The sequence below is a fragment of the Oncorhynchus clarkii genome, chromosome 32, assembly GCF_045791955.1.
Source record: "Oncorhynchus clarkii lewisi isolate Uvic-CL-2024 chromosome 32, UVic_Ocla_1.0, whole genome shotgun sequence".
NCBI lineage: Eukaryota > Metazoa > Chordata > Actinopteri > Salmoniformes > Salmonidae > Oncorhynchus > Oncorhynchus clarkii.
The window spans coordinates 14,246,544-14,273,108 of NC_092178.1; the positions used below are offsets into that span (position 1 = coordinate 14,246,544).

The following is a 26,565-nucleotide window of genomic DNA, read 5'->3' on the forward strand; positions in this document are numbered from 1 at the left end:
ATAGATGGCTTCATGAGAAAGAAAAATGATGTGGATATATTGAAGCTATATCTCAAGACATCAGTCAGGAAGTTAAAGCTGGTCACAAATGGGTCTTCCAAATGGGCAGTGACCCCAAGCATATTTCCAAAGTTGTGGCAAAATGGCTTAAGGACAAGAAAGTCAAGGTATTGGAGGGGCCATCACAAAGCCCTGAGGAGGAATAGGTACCTCCCAGCTCTGTCAGGAGGAATAGGTACATTTTGGCCCAACTTATTGTGGGAAGCTCGTGGAAGTTTACCTGAAACGTTTGACCAAAGTTAAACAATTTAAAAGGCAATGTACTCAATTAGTATTTTGTAGCATGTAAACTTCTGACCCCATATGATGAAATAAATAAAAGCTAAAATAAATCATTCTCTCTACTATTATTTTGACATTTCACATTCTTAAAATAAAGTGGTGATCCTAACTGACCTAAGACAGGGAATTTTACTAATATTAAATGTCAGGAATTGTGAAAAACTGAGTTTAAATGTATTTGGCTAAGGTGTATGTAAACTTCGGACTTCAACTAAGTATAAAAATTGAATTGCTAAAATATACTGAACTATCAAAAGTAAAATTATAAATCATTTCAAATTCCTTATATTAAGCAAAGCAGACAAGTACCATTTTCTTTTTTTAAATGTATGGATAGCCAGGGGCACACTCCAACACTCAGACATTATTTACAAAAGATGCTGTTGTGTTAAGTGAGTCCGGCACAACGTAGGCAGTAGGGATGACCATGTGTTCTCTTGATAAGTGTGTGAATTTCACAATTTTACTGTTCTGCTAAGCATTCAAAATGTAACGAGTACTTTGGGTTGTCAGGGAAAATGTATGGAGTAAAAAGTACATTATTGTCTTTAGGAATGTAGTGAAGTAAAAGTTGTCCAAAATATAAATAGTAAAGTACAGATACCCCAAAAAACACCTGAAGTAAAAATAGTTGAAAGTACTACTGAAGTAGTTTACACCACTGATGTTGACCTATAGTTTCATCTTCCTCATCTAAAGAGGAATAGCTACAGTGAAAGAGGTCGTACTTTGAGGTTTCCTGGGGTCCAGACAGTGAATATCTTAATACACTGTCTGGAACATGAGTGTTTGATTCTGGAAATGGGCCTCTCAGTTCCTCTACAAGCCGGATTGTTGAATACAATTATATTTGGATTTATTGGTCCAACTGCTCAAAATTTGAGACACAATATTCACAGGAAAGTATTATTTTCCAGACTTTTTAGAGAACCGGTACAGAAGTAGAAATGTATATCACCTGGCACATGCGCAAAACCATGTAAACACCTGCAAGTAGTATGCTTGGTTAGTATGCTTGGTTTGCATGCATGTACTTCCATCTTGTGCTCATGCATTCGGTCATGAGCAAAAGACAATCTTGATTGTCACATAAATAGATCCCGGTTTTATAATACTTTCCTGTGGGTATTTTCTCTCAAATTTCAACCAGATGTGGGACCATAACCACAGACAATTGGCAGAGTAAGTTTAAATACACAGAACAAAAATATAAAATGCAACATGTAAAGTCTTGGTCCCATGTTTCATGAGCTGAACTAAAATATCTCTAATGTTCCATACGCACAAAAATCGTATTTCTCTAAAATTTTGAGCACAAGTTTGTTTACATTCCTGTAAGCGAGCATTTCTCCTTTGCCAAGATAATCCGTCCACCTGACAGGTATGGCATATCAAGAAGCTGATTGAACAGCATTATCATTACACAGGTGCACCTTGTGCTGGTTACAATAAAAGGCCACACTAAAATGTGCAGTTCTCGCACACTGCTGTTGCCAGTGAATGCAATGTTTGTTTCTCTACCATAAGCCGCCTCCAACGTTGTTCTAGAATTTGACAGTACGGCCAACCGGCCTCAACCTCAGACCATGTGGATGGCATCGTGTGGGCGAGCGGTTTGCTGATGTGAATTTTGTAAACATGATGTGCCCCATGGTGGGGTTATGGTATGGGCAGGCATAAGCTACGGACCACAAACACAATTGCATTTTATTGATGGCAATTTGAATACACCGAGATACTGTGACAAGATCCTGTGGCCCATTGTCGTGCCATTCATCCCGCGCCATCACCTCATGTTTCAGCATGATAATGCATGGCCCCATGTCGCAAGAATCTGGAATCTGAAAATGTCCTAGTTCTTCCATGGCCTGCATACTCACCAGATATGTCACCCAATGAGCATGTTTGGGATGCTCTGGGTTGACGAGTTCCAGTTCCCGACAATATCCAGCAACTTCGCACAACCATTGAAACGGAGTGGGACAACATTCCACACGTACAATCAACAGTCTGATCAACTCCATGCGAAGGAGTTGTGTCGCACTGCATGAGGCAAGTGGTGGTCACATCAGATACTGACTGGTTTTCTGAAAATGCATCTGTGACCACCACAGGTGCATATCTGTATTCCCAGTCATGTGAAATCTATAGATTAGAGCATAATTAAATTATTTAAATTGAATGATTTCCTTGTATGAACTGTAACTCAGTAAAATCTTTGAAATGATTGCATGTTGTGTTTTATCTTTTTGTTCAGGATATAATATTACTCAACATTCGTGACAGACAAGGGATGCTAAGAATTTTTCTACGTAAATGTGCGTGGCATTGTCTACATAATTTGAAGACGTCGCCACGTTTCGTAACTATCTTTGAAAAGTAATGGTTGAATTAAAGTAGAGTAGCACATGTTTGAAAGAGGGTAAACGACTCAAAAGACCACTTTCACCTTTCTCTGACCACCTTTAAATCAGCATCACCATCTGTTACAGAGACTTGTTGGTGAATAGTGATGTAAACAGTCTAGAACATTGATCGTAGATACATACATACTTATTGAAAATCGATCATACATACTTATTGACCACAAGTATTTGGCATTTAAAATGCAGATGACTTCAGAACAGTAAGCTTCACCTGCTTTTCATTGGATGAGACTGGGAAAACATCATCAACTAAATCATATCCAAACATTGGTGAATCAAACATTCACCAGTTAAACCAATAAAACAAAGTTGTGTTAGGAAATGTAAAAGTGACTTTCACATGTGTGAAACCAGATGAGTGGCCCTTGAGGTTGAAGCCCGACACAACTGCACGGCTATCTCTGCTATATGTCTGCAAGGAGAAACAGTGGCACAAGGATATCCTCTTCCTCACAGTCAAGATGAGCTGATAGCCTATTCCCTGACCTCATGAGCAGAAACATGATGTGTCCCCCAAAGGGCACCCTATTCCCTAAATAGTGGATTACTAATGACTAGTTCCGCCCGGTTCCAAAACAACCCTAGCACCTATCACTTCTGTATCTGCAGATTTGAAAGGACCAGATAGGTTTGAGCAATATGGCAGAGACAACTTTAGAGGTCTATCACCATGTTGCTTACACCTCTCGGTCTCTTTCAGATCTGCAAACACCAAATGAGTAGGTAAGGGTCTAGGGGTGGTTTTTGGACTGAGATGATAACTGTTCATCATCCCTGATCTATCATGACTGTCTATAGACCTACTTTAATGGAGTTATTATTCAGTTGGTATGATAATGTAGTATCTAAATGAATCAGGCAAGATCTCTTTTCCATTGACCAAAGGCTTACTTTAAAGATTTTCCTCTTGTAGGACAATATATGTTATTCTGATTCTGGGTGCCAAGTTCCCACCATGGCAGATGAAAATATGATGTCCAGAATATAGAACAGACATGATACTTTATCATGTAATACATAAGTCATTATACTCTATTCATCACACTTCTATCTGCAACATTCTGAATGTTGCACTCAGCTAATTTTTCACCTGTTAATTCAAATGCATTTGTTTTTTATTCATTTGAAAACCTGTACCGGCTGCCAGCTTGCATGCCAGTAGTTTTTTTTATTGGTGAGAGGTGTTTTAATCTGTTTGGTTTTCAAACTTGCAGAGGTCTGAACTTAAGTATATTTAGTTGTCTTCTTATGAATGATCTTACCATTGGCACTAAGGGCGGCATCTAGTCTAGAGGTTAGAGCATTAGGCCAGTAACCAAAAGGCTGGTGGTTCGAATACCTGAGCAGACAAGGTGCAACAAATATGTTGATGTTCCCTTGAGCAAGGCCCTTAACCATAATTGTATCCAGGGGTGCTGTAGTACTATATCTGACCCTGTAAAACCTATTTTTTCTTTGTACAGTTGCTTCAATACAACACCAATAAATAACCGTTTCAAATATGATTTCATAACACCATAATCAACCATTGATCACAAGTTAATTATACATCAATTCCAAAGCAAATTGGAAATGTGTTAATAAATTAACATAGGCTAATGTATGCTTGGAGGTGTTCAAATGAAGTGACTTGAAGAGTAGTTTGCATCAGAGCTTGGGTCAGTTCCATTTTACCTGAAGACCATTCAGGAAACTAATTTGATATAATTTAATATATAAAAAACAGATACATTTTCAAATCATGAGGTTTACTGAAATAGAATTCAACTGCATAATATTCCCTGAGGTTATCATTCATAAATGTGTTTTTTGTATTGAATTGGAGTAAATAAAATGTACCATGAAATGATGATATACTGCAACTTAATATTAGACCATTTCTATCAAGAAAACAATTAGCTGACATTTATAAATCAGTTGATTTATTGTTTAATGTAATATTGTACAGTGTAATGTATCAACATCTATTTCTGGACAGGTTTCTGACAAGTTAATTGCTGTTATCAAACAAATATTGAATTATTAAAACATTCCTAAGCTATTTCTAAAGTTCATTACCAGAAACCTTTTACATCTTCACCAGCAATACTATGAATCACTAATTAAAACGATCACACTTACATTCACATAAAAGTAGGCCTAGATCCAGAGGCTGACAAAACGGGTCTCGAACAACAATTTGAATGCATAGTCCAATGCAAATCACTTCAAAAACAGTCTTTAACATCACACGTTTTTTTAAAGGACTATGTAAAGGGAACAAACAATGTTTAGAAGGTTAATGTTAATGAATTTCATATTTTGACATTTGCTTAGAAACTTTCATTACCAATTGACATTGTTTTCTAGAATGATTATTGAAATTGGCTCAGAACACCGCCATTTTCTGTGTGGAAGTCTATAGGGGGACCTCACAGGGGAAAAGACTAATACAATTATTAAAAAACAAAACATTTTAAGGTACATTTAATGCCATTTAAGTGCCATATATGAATGTCGGTTTCAAAGAGCAATTTATCCAATATCACATCAATTATAAAAATCCTTAGAGAAAAGTTCTCAAACACGTTCTTCGACATTCACTACAACATGGCGTTCACTACAAGAATGTTCCATACGTTCTAGCTCAAGCAGTCAACCATTGGAATGCATTGTGACTAACAAAGAGATGATTAGAGATAGTCGACTGAAGTATAAATAAATAGATAAGGGTTCGATTGTAGTTGTTAAGGGTTAGATTGTAGTTTCACCCAAAACGGTACCCCTTGTTTCCATAAAGGTATCCCTTGTTCACTTAAACAACCGGAACGAATGAGACATTGTTCCCCACAACACGATATATCACGTACTATATATATATATATATATATATTGTTTAAACTTCCATATGGAAAGAAATATCATCCTATTTGATCTTAAAATCTCACCGATGTTTCCCGTGTGCTTTCCATTCATAACTATCTTTAATCATTCCACACAAGACGTAGTCTCGGATATGAAACTTTCTTTATGGAAGCCTGTTTACCCCTATGGAATACTGCCATACCGAAGTTTCCCCCCAAAGAATGGGGGCGGGGACTAATTATGTACATTCCTAACGGATATATTCACCCTTTCGCAGTTCCTGAGCGCCTTGTACAAGCCTGGGATCGTAAACCAGGACTGCGACTTTTGTTGGACGTGAGCAAAGTGTAGACTTTAAGTCACACTGATAGTCCAATCTTTTATCTATATGAACACATAGCCTATTACACATTTATAGAAAACGGTCTCATATAAACATTTCGTTATTTCACAACGCATGTAATTAGAGTTGGGCTCATTTAATAAATTGAATCAATATAGGCTATTGAACTGTAACGAATTCATAACGCGGTTGTTTATTGTTTAACGTTTAATAGGCTTTTACATGATTAGGGAAAGATTACACATATCTTAATGTTCACCATTTAATCAATTACAGGTGAATTTGAGAAGCAGAATAACGTATAGGCCTAATAGTGGTTTGTTTGAAACCCTTTCATTTAGGACTTCCTTGTAAAGACTATTTTCATTTTATATAAGATAATTTCCATCTCCAAATTTAACTCACTTTACCAACTCAAATAATGGGACTGCTTTTGTGTCGTAGCCTAACATGTATCTAGTTGCATCTTAATTATTTCGTTAGATTAAGAATTGATTATCACCTTTATTCATAAATAGAAAAACTACATTTTCTTTCGCGCGCTGATTCATATAGAATAGCGGTGCAAAATAGCCAATGACTGAACACGCTGAGCTCGAGCCAGCGAGAGTGGTAGGGGAGTGAGAATGAGCTCTGTGATTGGTCAGTCTTTCCAACCAATAGTAGAGCACTCTGTTTGGCCAGCTCAGAGTACGTCAACTAAAGTGCTGCCAGTGTGCCATAGCAGAGGGCCTACCTTTTGAGGCTTTGACAAGTCACAATTTATTTCCTTATGCCTAACATGAACATGTCCATAAAACTGAAATCATCAATTGTTCTTAAGTTGTCTAGAAGCAAAATACTAACTTTTCCTGCAGTATACATTTGAAGAAGGCATTTTATCAATATGGCATTATATGTTGATCACACACATTATTTAAAAGTTGAATAATCAGCTGAATAAACTATATGCACTCCCATGCATATTGTGTAGTACTAAACAAGTTGTACAGGTACTGGCTAAACTATGAACTATCCAACTCTGCTCAGGTATGTGTGCATAAAATCACTAAAACGGAATTCAACAGTGGCCATGCATGCGTTTCGAATGTGGGCCTATTGAGCAGATATAAATCCACTTTATAACGTAGAATAATTAGACCAAGTATAATTACTTTCATTATATTATTCCCTCAATGTCTTTAGCTGAACATCTTTTTATTAATTTTAGCCTGAATATCAGCATGGATATTTGACGGACTGAGATCATACATATGGTAAATGTAGCCTAGTAATTTGGTACTTGTCAATGAAGTTGCACGTTTGTGAATTTCATCTACCCCTAACTACACTTTTACACTGGACACATATTAACAAGTGTAATTAATTATCTGAATTAACGTACTAAGCCCAGCCAGACTGTATTTGAAAGAAACCTGCTTGCTTGTTGTCGCCAATTCGCTAGGGGCATTTCTCTGGATGACGAGACCTTCCCTCTCTGAACAAAGCATATATATATATACCCATGCCGGAAATAGTAAGCGGTTCGCCATATGCAGTAGGTTCTACTATAGGTTTCTTCTCCAGATGGGTGTTTTCGAAAACAAACAAGCAATCTCGCCCCAAGACACCCTATTCCCCTCTCTGCCATTTCGTGTGGACATGGACAAATCTGTATTGTAGACTAAAGCAGGGAACCACCTGAATCTTGTTAGAGAAGATGGATGCCGTCATGTGGTTGGTAGTAAGCGTGTCATTCCCATGTTGACCGGGCCATGGGCCTAAGGAGGACGCATTCTAAACTTTCATTGATTCAATTCAAATGTCTTTCACGTGCATAAATTATGTCGCTCGATGTTATAATTTATGAATGGCACCTCCCCCTTCTTCCTCTCCCACCATAATGTTCTCTATAGTATGCCTACCCTACACCCACCGCAGTCTCGCGTGCGCGCAACACTGTTGCCCCTTGCTATATCCGTGCGCGCACTGCTGTTTTACTACTTCGACCAGCGACCAATGGGAAGCGAGGTTTTGCAGAGAAAGGCACACAAATGTGATTCTAGTAAAAGATACACTGGGTTCTCACAGAATCTCTTAACTCACATAGTTCGCCAGGTTTTTCCCCCAACACCAATCCACTCTTCCCCTCATTTTCTCTCGACTACGGTCCCCACCCCAGATTCCCGTGACATATTCCCAATCCAACACTTAATTGAGCAACTTGGATTCCTCACGTGCGGGGTTGATTTGTAGTTTGAACACGTGGCTCATTCAAAAAAGCCGGAATATCCTAGTTTTTTTTCTCCCTTCCCCTTCTTCATATTGGTTTTATTCAGAGGCGGGCACGAGCCTTAACGTGTGTGAATTTATCTGTCTCTTTGCCAAGGGGTTTGGAGGAAGACAAAAAAGTCGTGTCTCCTTTTTCACTCAGTCAGCTATCGTTTTGGAGAAACTGAATAAATAATTAAGATACATTTTTTTTGCGCGATAGAGAAGAGGCGAGTAAGCGCAAACGCGACGAGGTTGCCCGTCAAATATATCTGTGGCTTCAACGACTGGGGGAAGCACGCCACCGCCACTCCGTTGAGTAGTAAGGCGATTTTGGCGACTCCAAACCCGAGAGAGCAAATCACGATTTCCTTCTGCGTAAAGATTGTCAATTTCAGCGCAGACCATGAATAAGCTGTACATTGGAAACGTGAGTGAAGAGGCGAGTGCCGAGGACTTGGAAACTATCTTTGAGCAGTGGAAGATTCCGCACAGTGGTCCGTTTCTCATCAAAACTGGTTATGCTTTCGTGGATTGCCCCGATGAAAAGATAGCAATGATGGCCATCGACATTCTTTCAGGTGAGACAATAAAAAAGGCGTTCGAACGGTGCTTTATTGCGGAAATGGCTACGGGTTTACTTTAACCGCTGTAGATGGATGCATGGAGCCCAATAGGGTGGGGGTGTATCCAAGCTTGTCTCCTTGCCTCACGCTTGGCTCCTGACACCGTAGAAGGATAGTCCATGCCTTTGATAAATTCAAAGTGTGAATTTTATATTGTACAAAAACGTTGAAGTAACTTGTTTGAGTGAAGGAAGGAAGAAACGCCTGTCCAGTGTAACGCCATTCAGAGAAACGGGGCACACAGGCAGTGGCCGCACATTGCAGGCTTGTGTCTAACATGGATCACTTCGAATAAATGTAACTCTGTATTGTTACTTTTGTTGCCGCCTTTGAGTTTGCACTCTCTTCCTGGACCAACAAAGTCTTAATGGAAGTATGGCCTAACTTGTTAAATTATAGCACACAGTGCATGTGCCCTATGCTGACACACCAGGTGGCTTAATTGTGTATTGGTCAAATGTAGGCCAACGAAATGCAAGCCTAATGCAAACGACTTTTTATTTACAATTTAGAAACGACAACAAATGTACGCAATGTGGGTCAAACAGTGGCATTCAGCAGGCCACAATCTAGAAATAAAAAATTACGATTTTACGAAATATCCTCGTATTGAGCTCAGGTGTCGGATACTTGTCATCGATACCATATTTAACCTTTTAGAATAGACATTCACGTTACGTTCGGTGAAACTTAGTGAACATAAAGTAATTTCTGTAATTTGAATGGTCACACAATTGTGCTTCCGATTGAAATTAACGTTATTTCGTGCCAGGCCTTTTTGGTCATAAACTACAGTTGAGGCCTACTTTTGGCTGCCTATGAGAACAGTTGAAGATAACTTAACTAATTGTGAACTAAAATTTGCATTTATTCTCCTCACTATAGGTAAAGTTGAACTACATGGAAAACTCATAGAAGTGGAGCACTCGGTCCCTAAACGTCAAAGGTAAATTCTGATGATAAACTCATTTATTGTCCAACTGATCCATTTACGCTATAAGGGGCTGCTGCTGTCCTCAGCCAAATTGTACATATCTCCATCGACACTTCTGGAAACATGTTATTTTTGTAACGTTATTTGATTGAAGTGGTCTGATTGTGTCTTGTAGTCAGTGTGTTTGGGGCGTCAGCAGGAAGGGACGGAATGTTTGTTCATTTGGGGCAAGCAAAAATTCATAGGGTGTGTGTAGAGGTCGAATTATACGGGCATGAAGGATCTCATACCGTCAAGCCTATGGCGACCTAAAATATGCGACTTATTAAAAAAAAAAAGTACCTTATTTTAGACACCATTCCCATCTGTGGAAGTAGTTAGCCTATATAGTGCAAATCTCCAAGTGTTTAACACTTGCAAACTGTAGGGCTATTTTAAGCAGCAATAGCATTCTGGGCCTGCTTAGGTGTGTGTACATGTATGAATGTGTGTGTTGAGGCGTAGGCCCTCTGAAGTCGTCCATTTGAGAAGGATCTGGCCGTGATTCTCCCTTGCTGCCCCATGCTTCTGCTCTCCTTGCTCATTGTGATGGTGCACGAGATGGACTCGGAAAACCCCCGGTCTGCTAAAGACCATGTAGCTCCGTGTAGGCTACAGTCAACAGGATTAAACTATGCTGAGTTATAGCCTTTAGTCTGGGGCGATATTGATCCTCATTTACGTGGAAGAGGGACAAAAAAATGCAACAATTTGGCGTGGCATGTAGGATACCCGCCACGTGAAACATGTTGTCCTTTATTAAACCTTTCTTGGATTTTAATTGCTGTCATTGAAATGAGTAATTATTGAAAACATTTGAGGATTTGGAGGAAGAGGATTTTGAGCCGAAATGCACTTTAATGTGTTTAGATTGTGCATTTTAATGATTTAAATAATTTGAGCTCAAAGCAGTGGATAAAGGCTACTGTTATGTTTGGCTACTGCTATGTTTGTAAGAAATTAGAAACAAGCATCTGGTCACAACTTTTAAATGTATATTCAAGTCAAGTTTCACATATAATTATGATTTGTGTAATTGCTGATACCACCATTTAGGCCTACTAAATCGAATAATCTGTTTTTATTGACATTCTGCACAAAATGGTGTTAACATATTTAAAATATACAATTATTAAAGTGGACATATTTATTTACATGCTTTGAAATGTCCATGCATTGAATTGTCGAGGTTAGGGCCAAAATGAACTTCCGCAGAGCTCCCCCTAAATGTGTTTACTGCTTTTAGCTTGTTCATTATTGGGATGGAATCATTAACCTATTTAAAAAGAAAAGCCAAATCACTCTGGTCAATTTGTTGACCTTTCCCCTCCCAAAGTGCTAGATATTTTTTGCTAAATGATTTGTCTTCGATGTGTAGGTTTACAGACACTGGCGATTTGTAGTGGTAGGCCTTTATAGTAGGTAGGCCTTTTAACTGACTTGCCTAGCTAAATAAAATATATATAGTGAAGTGTAAGCCTGGTGCTTTTTTGCCTCCACCTACAGAAAAATGAGAGAAAAAAGATTAAGTCCCCCCTTTGCCACAGGAAAGGTTATAGGAGCGACTGGGAACAGTATCCTGCCCATCTCACACACACACACACACTGAGGTGTGCACTGGGGCCCCTCTGCATTCCAGCCTGCTGAGTGTCAGCTGGAGGCTCGGCCAATCACCACAACTTAACCTTTGAACTTGTGGGAAGGGGAAGTGCGAGCAAGGAGGCAGAGGCTCCTGGTGTCCTCCAGTGTTCCAGGGTGGGACTGTAGACATTAAAACCAGTAGATGGTGATAGCGCTGATGTCATCCACTTATTCCTGTGGAAAACTCCCAATGGCACGTGAAGCCGGAACTATTTGAATTTGAAGCCCGCCATATTGCTGAATGGCACCAAAAAAATATTTAAGGATTATGGTGAAAGTGGCCTTTACTAGCAAAGGATCGTGGTCAATATAATCATTTTCATCCTGCCTGAGAGAGTCAACCTTAATGTCGAAGGTAGAGTTATTCAAGTCTTGCTCTACGAGGTCCAGAGCCTGCTGGTTTTCTGTTCTACCTGATAATTAATTGCACCCACCTGGTGTCCCAGATCTAAATCAGTGCTCAATTAGAGGGGGGGTAGGGAACTAGCTTTGAGGTCCAGAGTTGATAAGGGCATGAGCTTCATTGTAACCTGCCGTCCCGTGATTGGTCTGTCAGCACGTGGTGATGTATGACTACAAATGTTCATTTTTGCAACAATAAATAACACATTTCTGACCAAATTAGCAGTTACTGCCTTTTTGTGTGATGGGGCAGTGTAATCGTCCATTCTACTGCTAAACTAAGCTCCTGACCAGACAATAGAGCAAAGTACTTGAAATAGTAGTAAATAAATAAGCTATCAAGTGTCCTATTAAACAAAATTTCAGAAGAATGGTATTGTATCTTGTTGTAGGCCTATAGGCTACCTGGTGAGTATGAAAACATCACAGAAAAGGTTAAAAAAAATTCAGCAATTGAATTAAAGTTGATTTAACCTTTAATATAACCAGGCAGGTCAGTTAAGAACAAATTCTTATTTACAATGACTGCCTACCCTGGCCGAACCCTAACCTGGACCAATTGTGCGCGGCCCTATGGGACTCCGAATCACGGCCGCTTGTGTTAACAGCTTGGAATCGTAGTAACGCCTCTAGCACTGAGATACAATGTCTTATACCGCTGTGCCACTCTGGAGCCCTCAATTATCATGGAAATAATATAATTAATATAGCCTAGCAAAATAGATGCCTATCTCTAAATATTTTAGAATGCCAAGATAAACTAAATTGATCTTTCTTCTCACTAACGACAAACAATTGCATATTGTTATTAACCTGTTATGAACAAACGAGTCCATTTTTATCCGCCATTTTATCAAAATACTTGGCTGCTTGCAATGCAATAGTTCCACCACTAGAAACTGTGTACACGTGGTCTAAAGTTTGTGGGAAGCTGAGCACAATCTCACTTCAAGTTAAGTTTAAAAAAAAGTAAATGGCAACTTTAGCGTGTGAACTAGAGCACCCATGTTTAGGGTCATATTTTGTACATACACATGGTTTATAAATGAGGTCCAAGGGCTTTTGGCACCGCTAGGTTGTTACGCATTAGCCGACCAGCAGAGCTCGTGACTTCACACTCCAGACCAAAATCCGGGGGCCTGGGTGGGATAGGCACATCGAGGTGTGCATGCGGCGAGAGGGGTGCATGCAGTTTGTTGGGGTGGGTGGGCTAAGTTTTGGTGCAAGTGTGCCATTTGCCTTAGTCCTACTCCAACGTGACATTTTCCATAGTCATTGTTGGTTTTTGGCCTACACATTGTAATCGCCGTAGCTTGATCATGAGGGGTTACAGGAGTTAAATGTAATAATGCAATAAGTTAAGGTCGTTTTGGGCCCAGCGGACAACCACCGACATTTAGGGTGTAGGTGTATTTTGGCTACTTATAGTTCCTCACTAATTAGTTTATTTCATGTTAACTCTCGTGCTCTATAGCTGTACTAGTCAGTTTGTAGGACACACACAGACCCTATAACATGTTACACTGTGACCTGATTAAAGCTATATTCATTAGTTTGAGTAAAACACCGAAATAAAATATAACTTCCATCTGTTAAAAAAAATAAAGAATTGCATGATTTGAGACGTGTCCCGTGTGTGAGGCATTCAGGCAGGTCAAGGGGCGAGTAGGAAGTTGCTGTGTAACTGTTGATGAATCAGTGTTATTGAATGTCAGTAATGTAAAATTCCACAACTCGTACCAGTCTGCCTTGTGAAGATGGTTCAACTTGAACCTAGTTTAGTATTAGTCTAGGACCTTTTTAAAAATATTTTTATACCAGACAACAAATCTGAAGTTGTATCGGCACAGTAACTTACTCACACGTTCTAAAACTTCAGATGTAGATAAAATATGATCAATATTCTCATCATCGAAGGGCGTAGGTCATTAAATCCTAACCATCGTCATTTAAACCAAAAAAATACACCTATTGCCCTATTCATTTAACCAACAGACAAAAAAATCGTAAGTCGTAAAAGCAAAGCCCACTTCCATGGTCATTCTAACCCAGTAACTGCGGCTTTGTGAGGAGTAGTAGCTCCCAGCTCTTATTAAAGAATTTGGGGTCAGGAGGTCACTGTGGGGCCCAACCTGCAAAGAAGGGATTTTGGATGGAAGCACGGGGGTGCCCGAAATTCTCTATGGCCACTTGTCCCATCTAGCTAGTGGGACTAAAGGTCCCTAAACTCACTCATGCTTATCATGGAGCAAGAGACACTGTGATAGTGTGGAGTTTTATTCTACAGAACCATTGCATACCATGCTGCAGGGAAGTACAATTTTTAGCTATTTATGCGTGCAAATCATCAGATTTAATTTAGAAATATTCAAATTCTAGCCCAAACCAATTTAGCAATTTTTTTTGCTTTACATTTTAGCTTTTTTTTTTTTTACTGCAGAATGGACACTTGTTGTGCAGTGGAATGGCCCATGTAAGAGTGCAGTGGAATGGCCCATGTAAGAGTGCAGTGGAATGGCCCATGTAAGAGTGCAGTGGAATGGCCCATGTAAGAGTGCAGTGGAATGGCCCATGTAAGAGTGCAGTGGAATGGCCCATGTAAGAGTGCAGTGGAATGGCCCATGTAAGAGTGCAGTGGAAAGTGAGCAGTTTTTTGAGATCAGTCATTCAGAACGCCTGCATACTGAATAGTCAATGAGTGTGGATGAATGGGCGTTGAGCACAGATCTGGGTGTGTTTTTGTGTGTTTCCTGACATGGATGGGTTTTTATAGTGTGGGTGCCGGTGTTTCTGTTGAGTATTGTTTGTATGATAAGATGGATGGTGGGGGAGGGGTAGTGACATGGATGATCATGCTAGTGAGAAACGGGGATGGATGTGGTGAAGTCTGATGTTGCTCGACATGGGATTCCTCCTATGGGTTTTACACACACACGCACTCCATCACAACTCAGCCCTCACGGTCCCCACACCCCTCCATGTTTCTGTCAGTGGACTTGTGTCCATGGAAACGCGAGCCCCACCCCTACAGGGCAGAGGGCCCTTGTGTCTGTCCCCCCCCCCAAACCACCCCTTTCCCAAATCAAAGGCTGGGACTAGGGAATGCACCCCCCCCCCCCCCCCCCCCCCCCCAATACCCCGGCTGACTTCGTCCGTGTGTGTGGAGCTATAGGTTAATCTGGCTTGAAGTGCTTGGTGCATTTGCACATTTTGCACAGCATTCCCACTGCAATGCAGAGCAACGTGCACAGGGAGAAAGGGGTCTGTATCAGCCAGGAATGGCACAGTAGACCGGAAAGGGCTGCAATTCCTCTCGGACGCTTAATGGTATTTTTTTCTACAATTCTCCATTTAGAATATATCTATGTTTTTGGTCCAAATAAATGAATAACATTTAATTTGAGGCCCTGTTGGTGTGACAATGCTGAAAGTTCCTCCAGATTGAGTCTGCATGTTAAAGAATCTGTAAATCTTCTTGTGGTACGTGAGGGGGTTGGAAATAAATAAATGAATACTAACGGCAAATGTCATTGAACTTTCCCCTACTAAGTTTTCACTGTGGCCTAGTCCTGCATGCATGGACGCCCACAAACCTTCTAGACTGCAGATGTGGATTTCTGTGCATCACATTTTTAGTATGCTCCAATGTAAAGCTTGTTTTCTCTCTTCATATAATGAAGTGTGAGCTGGGCTGTGTGGGTGGCGGGCTGAGAAACATCTTTAAGGCTACCAACCAGCCTGTTCATGGAAACGTTAACATTTGACTCACTCATTGACTTGCACAGCTTAAGACCAGTTGAGTAGGAAAGCATGTTTTCAATTTGAACCAATCATATTTCGATTGTATAGTCTATTAGACTTCTCTACTCTTTTAAACTTAAGTCCGTGAAGAGCAGGAGTGTGATATGCACATCCTGAACTTGAGGAACAAATAATACAGATGAAGAATTGAGGCCTGCTCATTGCTGCTCTGCAAAACTTTAGTCCTGACCCACAAAATACAACGTTTCCAATTTATTTTTTGTCAGGTGTCAAAAGGTCTTTTGACATTTCATGGTAAACACACCCAAGTCTTCATTTCCTGGTCAAAACTGTGCTTTTAGCCATGATATGGATTTTTTTTTGTTGGTCCTAGTGGAAATTGTTTGTTTTTTGGTGTCGTATGTCTTGACTAGATGTCAGTGGGAGAAGTTTACAGTAAGATTGTAGGGGTTTGGTTTTGGTTAGGAGTGTTGGATAGATGTTGTGTTTTGTGGGTGGGTGTACGGTCTGTGTAGAACTGAGTAGGGGTCACAGTCTGTCCTGGAACTCCCAGCTGCATGTACATTGTGTTCCTTTAGTGTGGGAACAGGTGGTGGACTTTGGAGCAGCCTGGACACTTTTCCCACGTTTATCTCTGTGGTCCAAACGATCACCTTTTTATGAAACGTGTCACAATTACACCAAATGACATTGTACATTTTTGTAATTTAGTAGATGCTGTTATCCAGAGCGACTTAGTAGTGAGTGCATACATTTTTCATACTACTTTCCAATACTGGTCCCCCATGAGAATCGAAACCCACAACCCTGGCATTGCAAGCGCCATGCTGTACCACCTGAACTGTTTAAATCCAGACTCGTTACAATTCACTACTCCAACCAAGTATCTGTATGACCTCCAAAGTATTTGTGTCCTTGGTATTCACAATGTTTTCATCGAAACCAAACGTTTTCAAAATGTGGTTTGGAGTTTGAAATGCAGGACATTCTGAATACTAACAGTAATTGGTAGGATAGTCTGTTCTGCGCCACTGTGCTCCTGTTGACTGTGATGTGAGCGCTCCTTCGTTCTGAATCCCCATCTGTTCTCTCTGCTTTGACACAGCTAGTGGAGGTTCCCTCTTTCCTGGGCTTGGCATCCCTCCCTTTTCTGCGCTCACTCTCCTCCTCTGCCTTTCTGCTCCTCTCTCCTCCATACCCCTCCCCTCCTTTCTTCCTGTCTCTCTTCCTCCCTCCTTACCTGTCCTCCCTCCATCTCCTTGCCATGCTCTCCTCCCCCCTACCTCTCCTCCCTCCCTCTCTCCCACCCGATGCTTCTCATTATCAGCTGGTTTGAACAGTTTCTCCACACGTTCAAGCTACCAGTCCAACAATGTAACAGCCTCTCTCCTTCCCTCCCTCCCGCTCTCCGTCCATTCCTCCCTCCTCTGGTGCACACCCGCTGGGCTTGGGGGGGGTATTAAAACATTAGTCATGTCCACAGCTTGTGCACCTCTCCCCTCGTACAGAGCACAGAATGCTGGAAGGAGGCACCTACTAACTTGCTGTTTTATTACTTAATTTTTTTTGAACCGGTCAATTTGTCCTTTAGCCCAACGAACTCTTAATGCTGACTTTTGGATCCACTCATTTATTCCCTCTTCCCTTCTCTACCCCTCTCTTTCCTTTTAGGAGCTGTAAGCTGCAGATCAGGAACATCCCGCCTCATCTGCAGTGGGAGGTAAGTGTTAATTGGTCCATTGGTAAAGCTTTGGATCTAACGAGCTATACTCGGTCCTGTTCAATGGGAACTAACGTTAAAAAAATATTTGAAACAGGATGTGAATGTAAGCCTTTTTATTGGGTGTAAACGAGTCCACTGACGAGGTTCTTTGCCATCTTTGCGTTCCATTTTGGTTTTGGATCCACTCATTAGTTCTTTAGAACAGGTCGTCATTTTCTTCTGGCTGTCTCATTATGTTACTTTTATATTTAGGCTCACGCACCAAAGGGCACCCTATTCCGTATGTAGTGTGCTACTTTAGACCAGGTCCCATAGGGTCACTATGAAAGGAATAGGTTTGTGTTTTGGTACTTAATTTACTTTTTTAGTACAGGTAGTAATTTAGAAGTTGATTTTGTAAGAATATTTCATCCAGAAAAACTTGATATGGAGGTGACTACCAGCATAAAGCAAAGCATAGGACAGTCATTTTCAAGCTATTGTTGGTGGTAATGACTATCATATTTCAAATGTGCCTACATTACCTCATCTATTTCATTGCTGCAGACTTGTTGGTTGTTGTGCTCATGCCGTGTGTGTGTGTGTGTGATCAATGGAGCTGTGATAGTCTGTGTAACAGTGGAGGATTACCTTTTAGACGAGTGACCTACTAATGAACTGCAGGTATACAGTAAGGTGCGTTGTGCAACAAGAGTGACACGCATGACGTGTGTGTGTGTGTGTGTGTGTGTGTGTGTGTGTGTGTGTGTGTGTGTGTGTGTGTGCGCGCGCATCCCCGGCCTGTGAGAGATCAAACCTTGCTCATGCAGACATGGTCAGATCTCTTGTTATTTCTACACACCACCTACTGCCATTCATTCTCAATTTATCAATTGGTTATTGCCCTGCAGTACTGCCTTCAGGAAGGGATTTATATCAGTGGTCGTTTGTCTCAAGAATCAGACTCATTCTTCGTAGGCCTGGGAGATGTACTTATACCAGTGGTCGTTTGTCTCAAGAATCAGACTCATTCTTTGTAGGCCTGGGAGATGTACCTTATACCAGGGTATTTATTACCAGTTACTGACGGTATGGTTTTGTACCCCTGCAGCAGGGTTGGGTGCTATGCCACTGCTTAGAACTATAAGAAATGTAACGTGTCAAATGATATCCAGAGCTAGGCTCCAGCTATGCATTTGGTTTGCTAACTTGCTATCTAAGTGCCTAGATGTCAATCTCAAGCTTCTTGTTTACAGCGGAGACATTCAAACCCCTCCTGGATCAAGCTTCCTGGTGTCTAAATTGTTTGTGCACAAAAAAACGTTTATTTTGTTTTTTTTTATAGTGCCCCTGGTGTGCACTTCTGGTAATACTGTTTATCCCAATATGGTACAGAAACGGTATGAACATTTAACGCTCAACCCTAAGTCATCTTCGGTATTGCCCACAGGTTGCTCGTTTAGTTTCACTTGTCTAAGATAATCCTTGATCCTTTCTGCTCGCTGTCTAAAGAGAATGGACTGGGTCTGTATCACAGGAAACATCTACTTTAGAAAAGGGTGTTTCAGGTCTCATTTTTACCAAATAGAATAGTTCATGGACAAGGTTCTCTTCCATTCTAAACTCGTAGTGCATGGGCCAAAGTATGGCTGATTTGAGCCTTTCTACCTTTGACGTAACTGTTCTAAATTGACACAAAGCATTTTGCACTGGTTGGCTTGTCTTGTGCTGTGTAAATGGGTGGTAGTCTATAGCATGTTAGTTAGCTGATGGTTATTTGACCAGAATGGGGATGGGGGTTGGAATGGGGGAGGGAGGGACTGAACACAGAACCGTCTTTGACGTGAAGGAGACCTTGTATCTTATCAGGGCGATAACATGGTGCCTCAGTACACAGCCATGCAGGCAAAGAGCTGGCTTGTTCGCTAGGATAGCTCATGGTTGGCGGGTGGGCCTGCTCTGTGTTGCCTCCATGTGCTATGGACAGACACTCACAGAATGTGTAGCATTACTCCTGTCCCACCCCTCCCCCAACCCAACCACCGCTTCCTGCAGGAATGCACTCCACCCTTTCCTGAATGGCCTGGATTCTCATTGGCTGAGCCCTGGAGACGGGCAGACGTGGAAGCCAGTGAATATGCAGGTGCTCTTCACCACAGGGAATGTAGGATCAGTGCTGGAACAGCCAATGGGACGGCTTTGAGATGGTTCAGGGGCGGGAGGGAAGGGGATTGGTGGTTTGGGAGAAAGGGGGCCGGGAGTGACTCTGATTGGTCAGAAAGGGGGGTTGTGAGTGCTCGGGCGTGGCTTTCAGTAAGCCTGTGCATGATTGGAGGTCCTCTCCCTGTAGGCTGTGTTTGGACTCCTGTCCCTCCCTCGCTCTCTCCCACCTTCTCATCCATGACTACACTTGAAGAGGAACATTAGATCTAGCTAGTTGAAGTTTTCCAGATTGGTTTGGCTCCGACAGATTTTTGGTGTCTTTCTCTATGGACTCACAAGTGGATAAAGATCAGTTCAGCTTGATAATGTGGGGAAATTAAAGATCACGAATTTAGAAAGATCTCTCTCGTGCTTGACTCGTACAGACAGCCTGGTTGATAGGTGGTGTTGAAGGGCCAGTTGGATCACAGGGCTGATGACAACCTTCTTGCCTTTGTGCTGTTGTCTGTGCCCAATGTTTGTACCATGTTCTGTGATGCTATGGTGTGTTGATACCATGCTATGTTGTCTTAGGTCTCCCTGGGTGTGTGTGTGTGCGCGCTCATATTTGTATTTTTAATCTCAGCCCCCTTCCTGCAGGAGGCCGTCATTGTAAAGAAGAGTTTGCTCTTAACTGACTTGCCTAGTTAAATAAGAAGGTACATGAAATTAGCTAGCTTCAGCATCACATTCCAGCTCACGCTTCATCCATGTTACGATGGTAGATATTGGTTGTGCACCCGTTGCTTACTGGAGCCTGCTCCATCTGGGCTTGTAACTGTGTGTTTGCGTCGCACATGGCTAGTCGACCGCCAGACTCGTCGATGACATTATGGTGAAACATCAACCCATGGTCTGTGCCACAACTTAATTTTGGCCGAAATCTAAATGAGAAGTTTACCTGCAGGTTCAGCAGGATATGTGAAATGGGTTATTAGAAGGGCAGTGTTTCTTACGCATATCTTTCTTTGGTGTGCTTGTCAACAAATGACATGTTTTGGTGTTGAGCTGTTATCAATCACAAGTCCCTTTATTACGAACGTTTTACTGCACGTTTTAGTTTCAAATGTGTTTGAACATTTCTATTTTTAACTCATTTTAATTAATCAAATATTTAATCAGTCATCTTCCTCATTTGGTCCGGAGAATGAAGGAATTTGATTGGTCTTCAACTCACTTCTCAAACACTTCATTCAGGGATAACTGGAGTTTAAACCTGAGTTGGCCTACCACGGAGCAGGTTAGTTCTGGAGGATTCGTTGCCATAGAAATGTACCTGGCTAAAAGGTGAGCCACATTGGTGGTACCGGTTATCCCGAGTTAAACTCAATTACCTCGCTAATTCCTCAAACCAGATTCGTAGTATAGGGCTCTAGTGTTATCCACGTGCACATGGATTTTGGACTGTATATATGTAGTTGTGGTGGAGTAGGGGGTCCGAGGGCACAGTCTGAATGTATTGTTTTTAAAAGTGTATAAACTGCCTTTAATTTTGCTGGACCCCAGGAAGCGTACTGGGGATCCATAGTAAATACAAAATATTGATGAATGTGTGTCTTAACTGTAAATGTTTATTATTGTGATTGGCCCATGGGCTTAACGTTGGGATGTGGCTGTAGTATGTTGCCCCTCGACCCTTCGGTCAGTTTTGCATTTCCCCCACTAATAGTTAAATTTAGAATTGGGGGAGGTAAATCTGTACCTAGGGGAAACTTATCCCCAGGGCATGTGTTCCTGATCACCTGCTGGGTGTTTATGAACGTTGGCATTAACCTGTAATCTTACAGAATTTAACTAAAATTGCTCTGCTGTTTCCTGTTTTGCACTGAACTGTGCACCCCTGCGATAGACTAACGTCCTGTCCAGGGTCCTGCCCTGTCCACTGATGCATCAAGCAGCCTCACGCTACAGAAACAGGAGATGGATGTGCCGTTCTCTCACACAAGGCTTACCTACTAAACTGTACTCACTAGAAAGCCAGTTTGAGTCCCCATGATAGTGTGAAAAAGACATTGGTATCTAACTGGAACTCTGGTCTGGTTCTAGTCACATTCTCTCCCCTGTGGTTCTGACTCAGGTTCTGGATGGCATGTTGGCTCAGTATGGCACAGTGGAGAACTGCGAGCAAGGTATACACACACACACACACACACACACACACCATAGCCTTTCTGTATCTGCTGTTTCTAGTAGCTTTTTGTTCAAGTCTGTAACTGTTCAGTTGAAGTGCATGTTTACTGTATAAACTTGTATTGCCCTGTGGGTGTTAAGTCTGTGCTCTCCCTCCCTCCACAGTAAATACAGACACAGACACGGCAGTGGTCAACGTTCGATACGGTGCCAAGGACCAGGCCAGACAGTAAGCACACACCTTTTCTTAGTTTAAGACTGCTCTTGTAGAATGCAGAGACTTGTTTAGGTGGTTTGCACTTTTCCCAGCACTGCATTTGAATTGATCCCCTTTGATTTGTTAGTGCAGCGCATTCCTCGTCACCCTCCAAAGCAGTCCATTCTAAGTGGCTGCTATAGGAGTAACATGCTGGCTGAGAGAAGCTAGCTCACTGCTGCCCTCTGGTGTGTGTGTGGCGCCCTGACCATTCCTGATAAAGTGGGCGTGGACGGTGTATGAAAATGAATGGGAAAATTTAGTGCAGTTCACAGAACAGTCAGTCCTGGCCTTGAAGAGCAACAGGGGTTTGTTCCACCCCTGCACTAATACACATGATTATTCTAATGCTTTTATCATCCAGATCTTGTTTCAGTAGTGAGAAAATAAAATTATCAGTTGACCTTGGAACACAACTGACCTTGCTTGACCCCTCTGGATAGGCTACTGATGCAAGTTCCTCTTGTGACTGACAGCTTTATATTATTAGTTCTGTGACAGTAGCTATGTTTATGTTAACTTGGAAACTGGATCCTGGACTTCCTGACGGGCCTCCTCCAGGTGGTAAGGGTAGGCAACAACACATCTAACACTCTGTTCCTCAGCACGGGAGGCCCTCAGGGGAACGTGCTTAGTCCCTTCCTGTACTCCCTATTCACCCACGACTGCATGGCCAAGCACAACTCTAACACATAAAGTTTGCTGACGACACAATGGTGGTAGGCCTGATCAACGATGAGACAGCCTATAGGGAGGAGGTCAGACACCTCTCCCTCAACTTGAGCAAGACCAAGGAGATGCTCGTGGACTACAGGAAAAGGGGGGGCCCGAATACGCCCCCATTCTCATCAACGGGGCTATAATGGAGCGGGTCGAGTGTTTGATGTTCCTTGGTGTCCACATCACCCACAAGCTAGCATGGTCCCAAGACAGTTGTGAAGAGGGCACGACAACACCTTTTCCCCCTCAGGAGACTGAAAAGATTTGGCATGGGTCCCCAAATCCTTAAAAGGTTCTACAGCTGCATCATCGAGAGCATCCGGACCAGTTGCATCACTGCCTGGTATGGCAACTGCTTTGCATCTGACCGTAAGATGCTAGAGGGTAGTGCGTACAGCACAGTACATCACTGGGGCCATACAGTAACTATATACAAAGCGGGGGGGGGGGTTCAATGTAAATAGCCCGGTGGCCATTTTAATAACTGTTCAGCAATCTTATGGTTTGCTGAACAGCAATCTTATGGTTTGCTACCGCATGGCATGTGTTAGCGTTACCTGAGCGCCAAGTCTAGGACCAAAACTCTCCTTAACAGCTTCTACACCCAAGCCATAAGATTGCTGAACAGTTATTAAAATGGCCACCGGGCTATTTACATTGAACCCCCCCCCCCCTTTGTTTTTACACTGCTGCTAATTGCTGTTTATCTATGCGTAGTCACTTTACCCCTACTTACATGTACAAATTACTTCGACTAACCACATTGACTCAGTACCGGTACCCCCTGTACAGTGCATTCAAAATATTCAGACTTCCCTTGACTTTATTAACATTTTGCGGAAAATGGATTCAATTGTTTCCCCCCCCCATCCAATCTACACACAATACCCCATAATGACTAAGCAGATACATGTTTTTAGAAATGTTAGCAAATGTATAAAAATAAACTGAAATATTACATTTACTTCAGTATTCATACCCTTTACTCAGTAATTTGTTGAATTTGTTTGGCAGGGATTACAGCCTCGAGTATGATGCTACAAGGTTGGCATACCTGTGTTTGGGGAAGTTTCTACCATTCTTCTCTATAGATCCTCTCAAGCTCTGTCAGGTTGGATGGGGAGAATCGCTGTACAGCTATTTTCAGGCATCTACAGAACTGTTCTTTCACGTTCAAGTACAAGCTCTGGCTGGGCCACTCAAGGACATTCATAGACCTGTCCCGAAGCCACTCCTGTGCTGTCTTGGCTATGTGCTTATGGTCATTGTCCTGTTGGAAGGTGAACCTTCACCCAAGTTTGATGTACTGAGTGCTCTGGAGAAGGTTTTCATCAAGGACCTCTCTGTACTTTCCCTCAATCCTTACTAGTCTCCCAGTCCCTGATGCTGAAAAACATCCCGACAGCATGATGCTGCCACCATGCTTCAACGTAGGGATGGTGCCAGGTTTCCTCCAGATGTGATGCTTGGTATTCAGGCCAAACAGTTTAATGTTGGTTTCATCAGACCAGAGAAACTTGTTTCTCATGGTCAGTCTTTAGGTGCCTTTTGGCAAACTCCAAGCAGGCTGTCATGTGCCTTTTACTTAGGACTGGCTTCCATCTGGCCACTCTACCATAAATGCCTGAAGAACCATCAGGTTCTTGGTCACCACCCTGACCAAGGCCCTTCTCCCCTGATTGCTTAGTTTAGCCTGCTGGCCAGCTCTAAAAAGAGGTCTTGGTGGTTTCAAACTTCTTCCATTTAAGGCTCCCGAGTGGCATCACTATAGACCTAGTTTGATTCCAGGCTGTATCACTATCGGCCATGATTGGGAGTTCCATATGGCTGAGCACAATTGGCCCAGCGTTGTCCAGGTTAGGGCTTGGCCGGGGTAGGCCGTCATTGGGGCGGCAGGGTAGCCTAGTGGTTAGAGCGTTGGGCAAGTAACCGAAAGACTGCAATTTCGAATCCCCGAGCTGCCAAGGTATCTGTCGTTCTGCCCCTGAACAAGGCAGTTAACCCACTATTCCTAGGCCGTCATTGAAAATAAGAATTTGTTCTTTAACTGACTTGCCTAGTTAAATAAAGGTTAAATGAAAAAGAATGGAGGCCACTGTGTTCTTGGGATCCTTCAATATTGCAGTCATTTCTTTTGGTACCCTTCTCCAGATCTGTGCCTTGTCTCGGAGATCCACGGACAATTACATCAACCTCATGGCTTGGTTTTCACTCTGACATGCACTGTCAACTGTGGGACCTTATATAGACAGGCGTGTGCCTTTCCAAATCATGTCCAATCAATTGAATATACCACAGATGGACTCTAATCGTTGTAGAAACATCTCAAGGATGATCAATGGAAACAGGATGCACCTGAGCTCAATTTCAATTCTCATAGCAGAGGGTCTGAATACTTATGTAAAGGTGTTTTTTTTTTTTACAAAATTTGCCAACATTTGTAAACTCATTTTCACTGTCATTATGGAGTATTGTATGTAGATTGATGAGAAGACCTGTAACTTCTTTAAGAGGCTCCTCTGTCCTCCACTCGTTTTACCTGTATTAATGGCACCTGTTTGAACTTGTTATCAGTATAAAAGACACCTGTCCACAACCTCAAACAGTCACACTCCAAACTCCACTATGGCCAAGACCAAAGAGCTGTCAAAGGACACCAGAATCAAAAGTGTAGACCTGCACCAGGCTGGGAAGACTGAATCTGCAATAGGTAAGCAGCTTGGTTTGAAGAAATCAACTGTGGGAGCAATTATTAGGAAATGGAAGACATACAAGACCACTGATAATCTCCCTTGATCTGGGGCTCCATGCAAGATCTCACCCCGTGGGGTCAAAATGATCACAAGAACGGTGAGCAAAAATCCCAGAACCACACGAGGGGGACCTAGTGAATGACCTGCAGAGAGCTGGGACCAAAAGTAACAAAGCCTACCATCAGTAACACACTACGCCGCCAGGGACTCAAATCCTGCAGTGCCAGACGTGTCCCCCTGCTTAAGCCAGTACATGTCCAGGCCCGTCTGAAGTTTGCTAGAGAGCATTTGGATGATCCAGAAGAAGATTGGGGGAATGTCATATGGTCAGATGAAACAAAAATATAACTTTTTGGTAAAAACTCAACTCGTCGTGTTTGGAGGACAAAGAATGCTGAGTTGCATCCAAAGAACACCATACCTACTGTGACGCATGGGGGTGGAAACATCATGCTTTGGGGCTGTTTTTCTGCAAAGGGACCAGGACGACTGATCCGTGTAAAGGAAAGAATGAATTGGCCATGTATTGTGAGATTTTGAGTGAAAACCTCTTTCCATCAGCAAGGGCATTGAAGATGAAACGTGGCTGGGTCTTTCAGCATGACAATGATCCCAAACACACCGCCCGGGCAATGAAGGAGTGGCTTCGGAAGAAGCATTTCAAGGTCCTGGAGTGGCCTAGCCAGTCTCCAGATCTCAACCCCATAGAAAATCTTTGGAGGGAGTTGAAAGTCGTGTTGCCAAGCAACAGCCCCGAAACATCACTGCTCTAGAGGAGATCTGCATGGAGGAATGGGCCAAAATACCAGCAACAGTGTGTGAAAACCATGTGAAGACTTCCAGAAAATGTTTGACCTCTGTCATTGTCAACAAAGGGTATATAACAAAGTATTGAGAAACTTTTGTTATTGACCAAATACTTATTTTGCACCATCATTTGCAAATAAATTCATAAAAAATCCTACAATGTGATTTTCTGGATTTGTTTTCTTATTTTGTCTGTCATAGTTGAAGTGTACCTATGATGAAAATTACAGGCCTCTCATCTTTTTAAGTGGGAGAACTTGCACAATTGGTGGCTGACTAAATACTTTTTTTACCCCACTTTATATGTGGCGCATGTGACAAATAACATTTGTGTGGCTGGCCGGGCGCCTGCAGGCTGACTTCGGTCGTCAGTTGAATGGTGATTC

At 42.1% G+C, this 26,565-nt stretch overlaps 1 protein-coding gene across 2 annotated transcripts in view; it reads left to right on the forward strand.

Annotated features, from left to right (window-relative positions):
- Window positions 1-8,114: 8,114 nt before the first annotated feature.
- The window catches only part of LOC139392010 (insulin-like growth factor 2 mRNA-binding protein 3), a 34,653-nt gene continuing 16,202 nt past the window's right edge, over window positions 8,115-26,565 (forward strand). The window contains exons 1-5 of one of the 2 annotated variants that reach the window (XM_071139645.1): window positions 8,115-8,786; window positions 9,717-9,777; window positions 17,281-17,329; window positions 21,591-21,642; window positions 21,809-21,872. In XM_071139645.1, the coding sequence (XP_070995746.1) occupies window positions 8,612-8,786; window positions 9,717-9,777; window positions 17,281-17,329; window positions 21,591-21,642; window positions 21,809-21,872 (401 nt within the window). In that variant the 5' untranslated portion in view covers window positions 8,115-8,611. The remainder of the gene's footprint in view (window positions 8,787-9,716; window positions 9,778-17,280; window positions 17,330-21,590; window positions 21,643-21,808; window positions 21,873-26,565) is intronic. The other variant, XM_071139646.1, reaches the window with a different exon arrangement.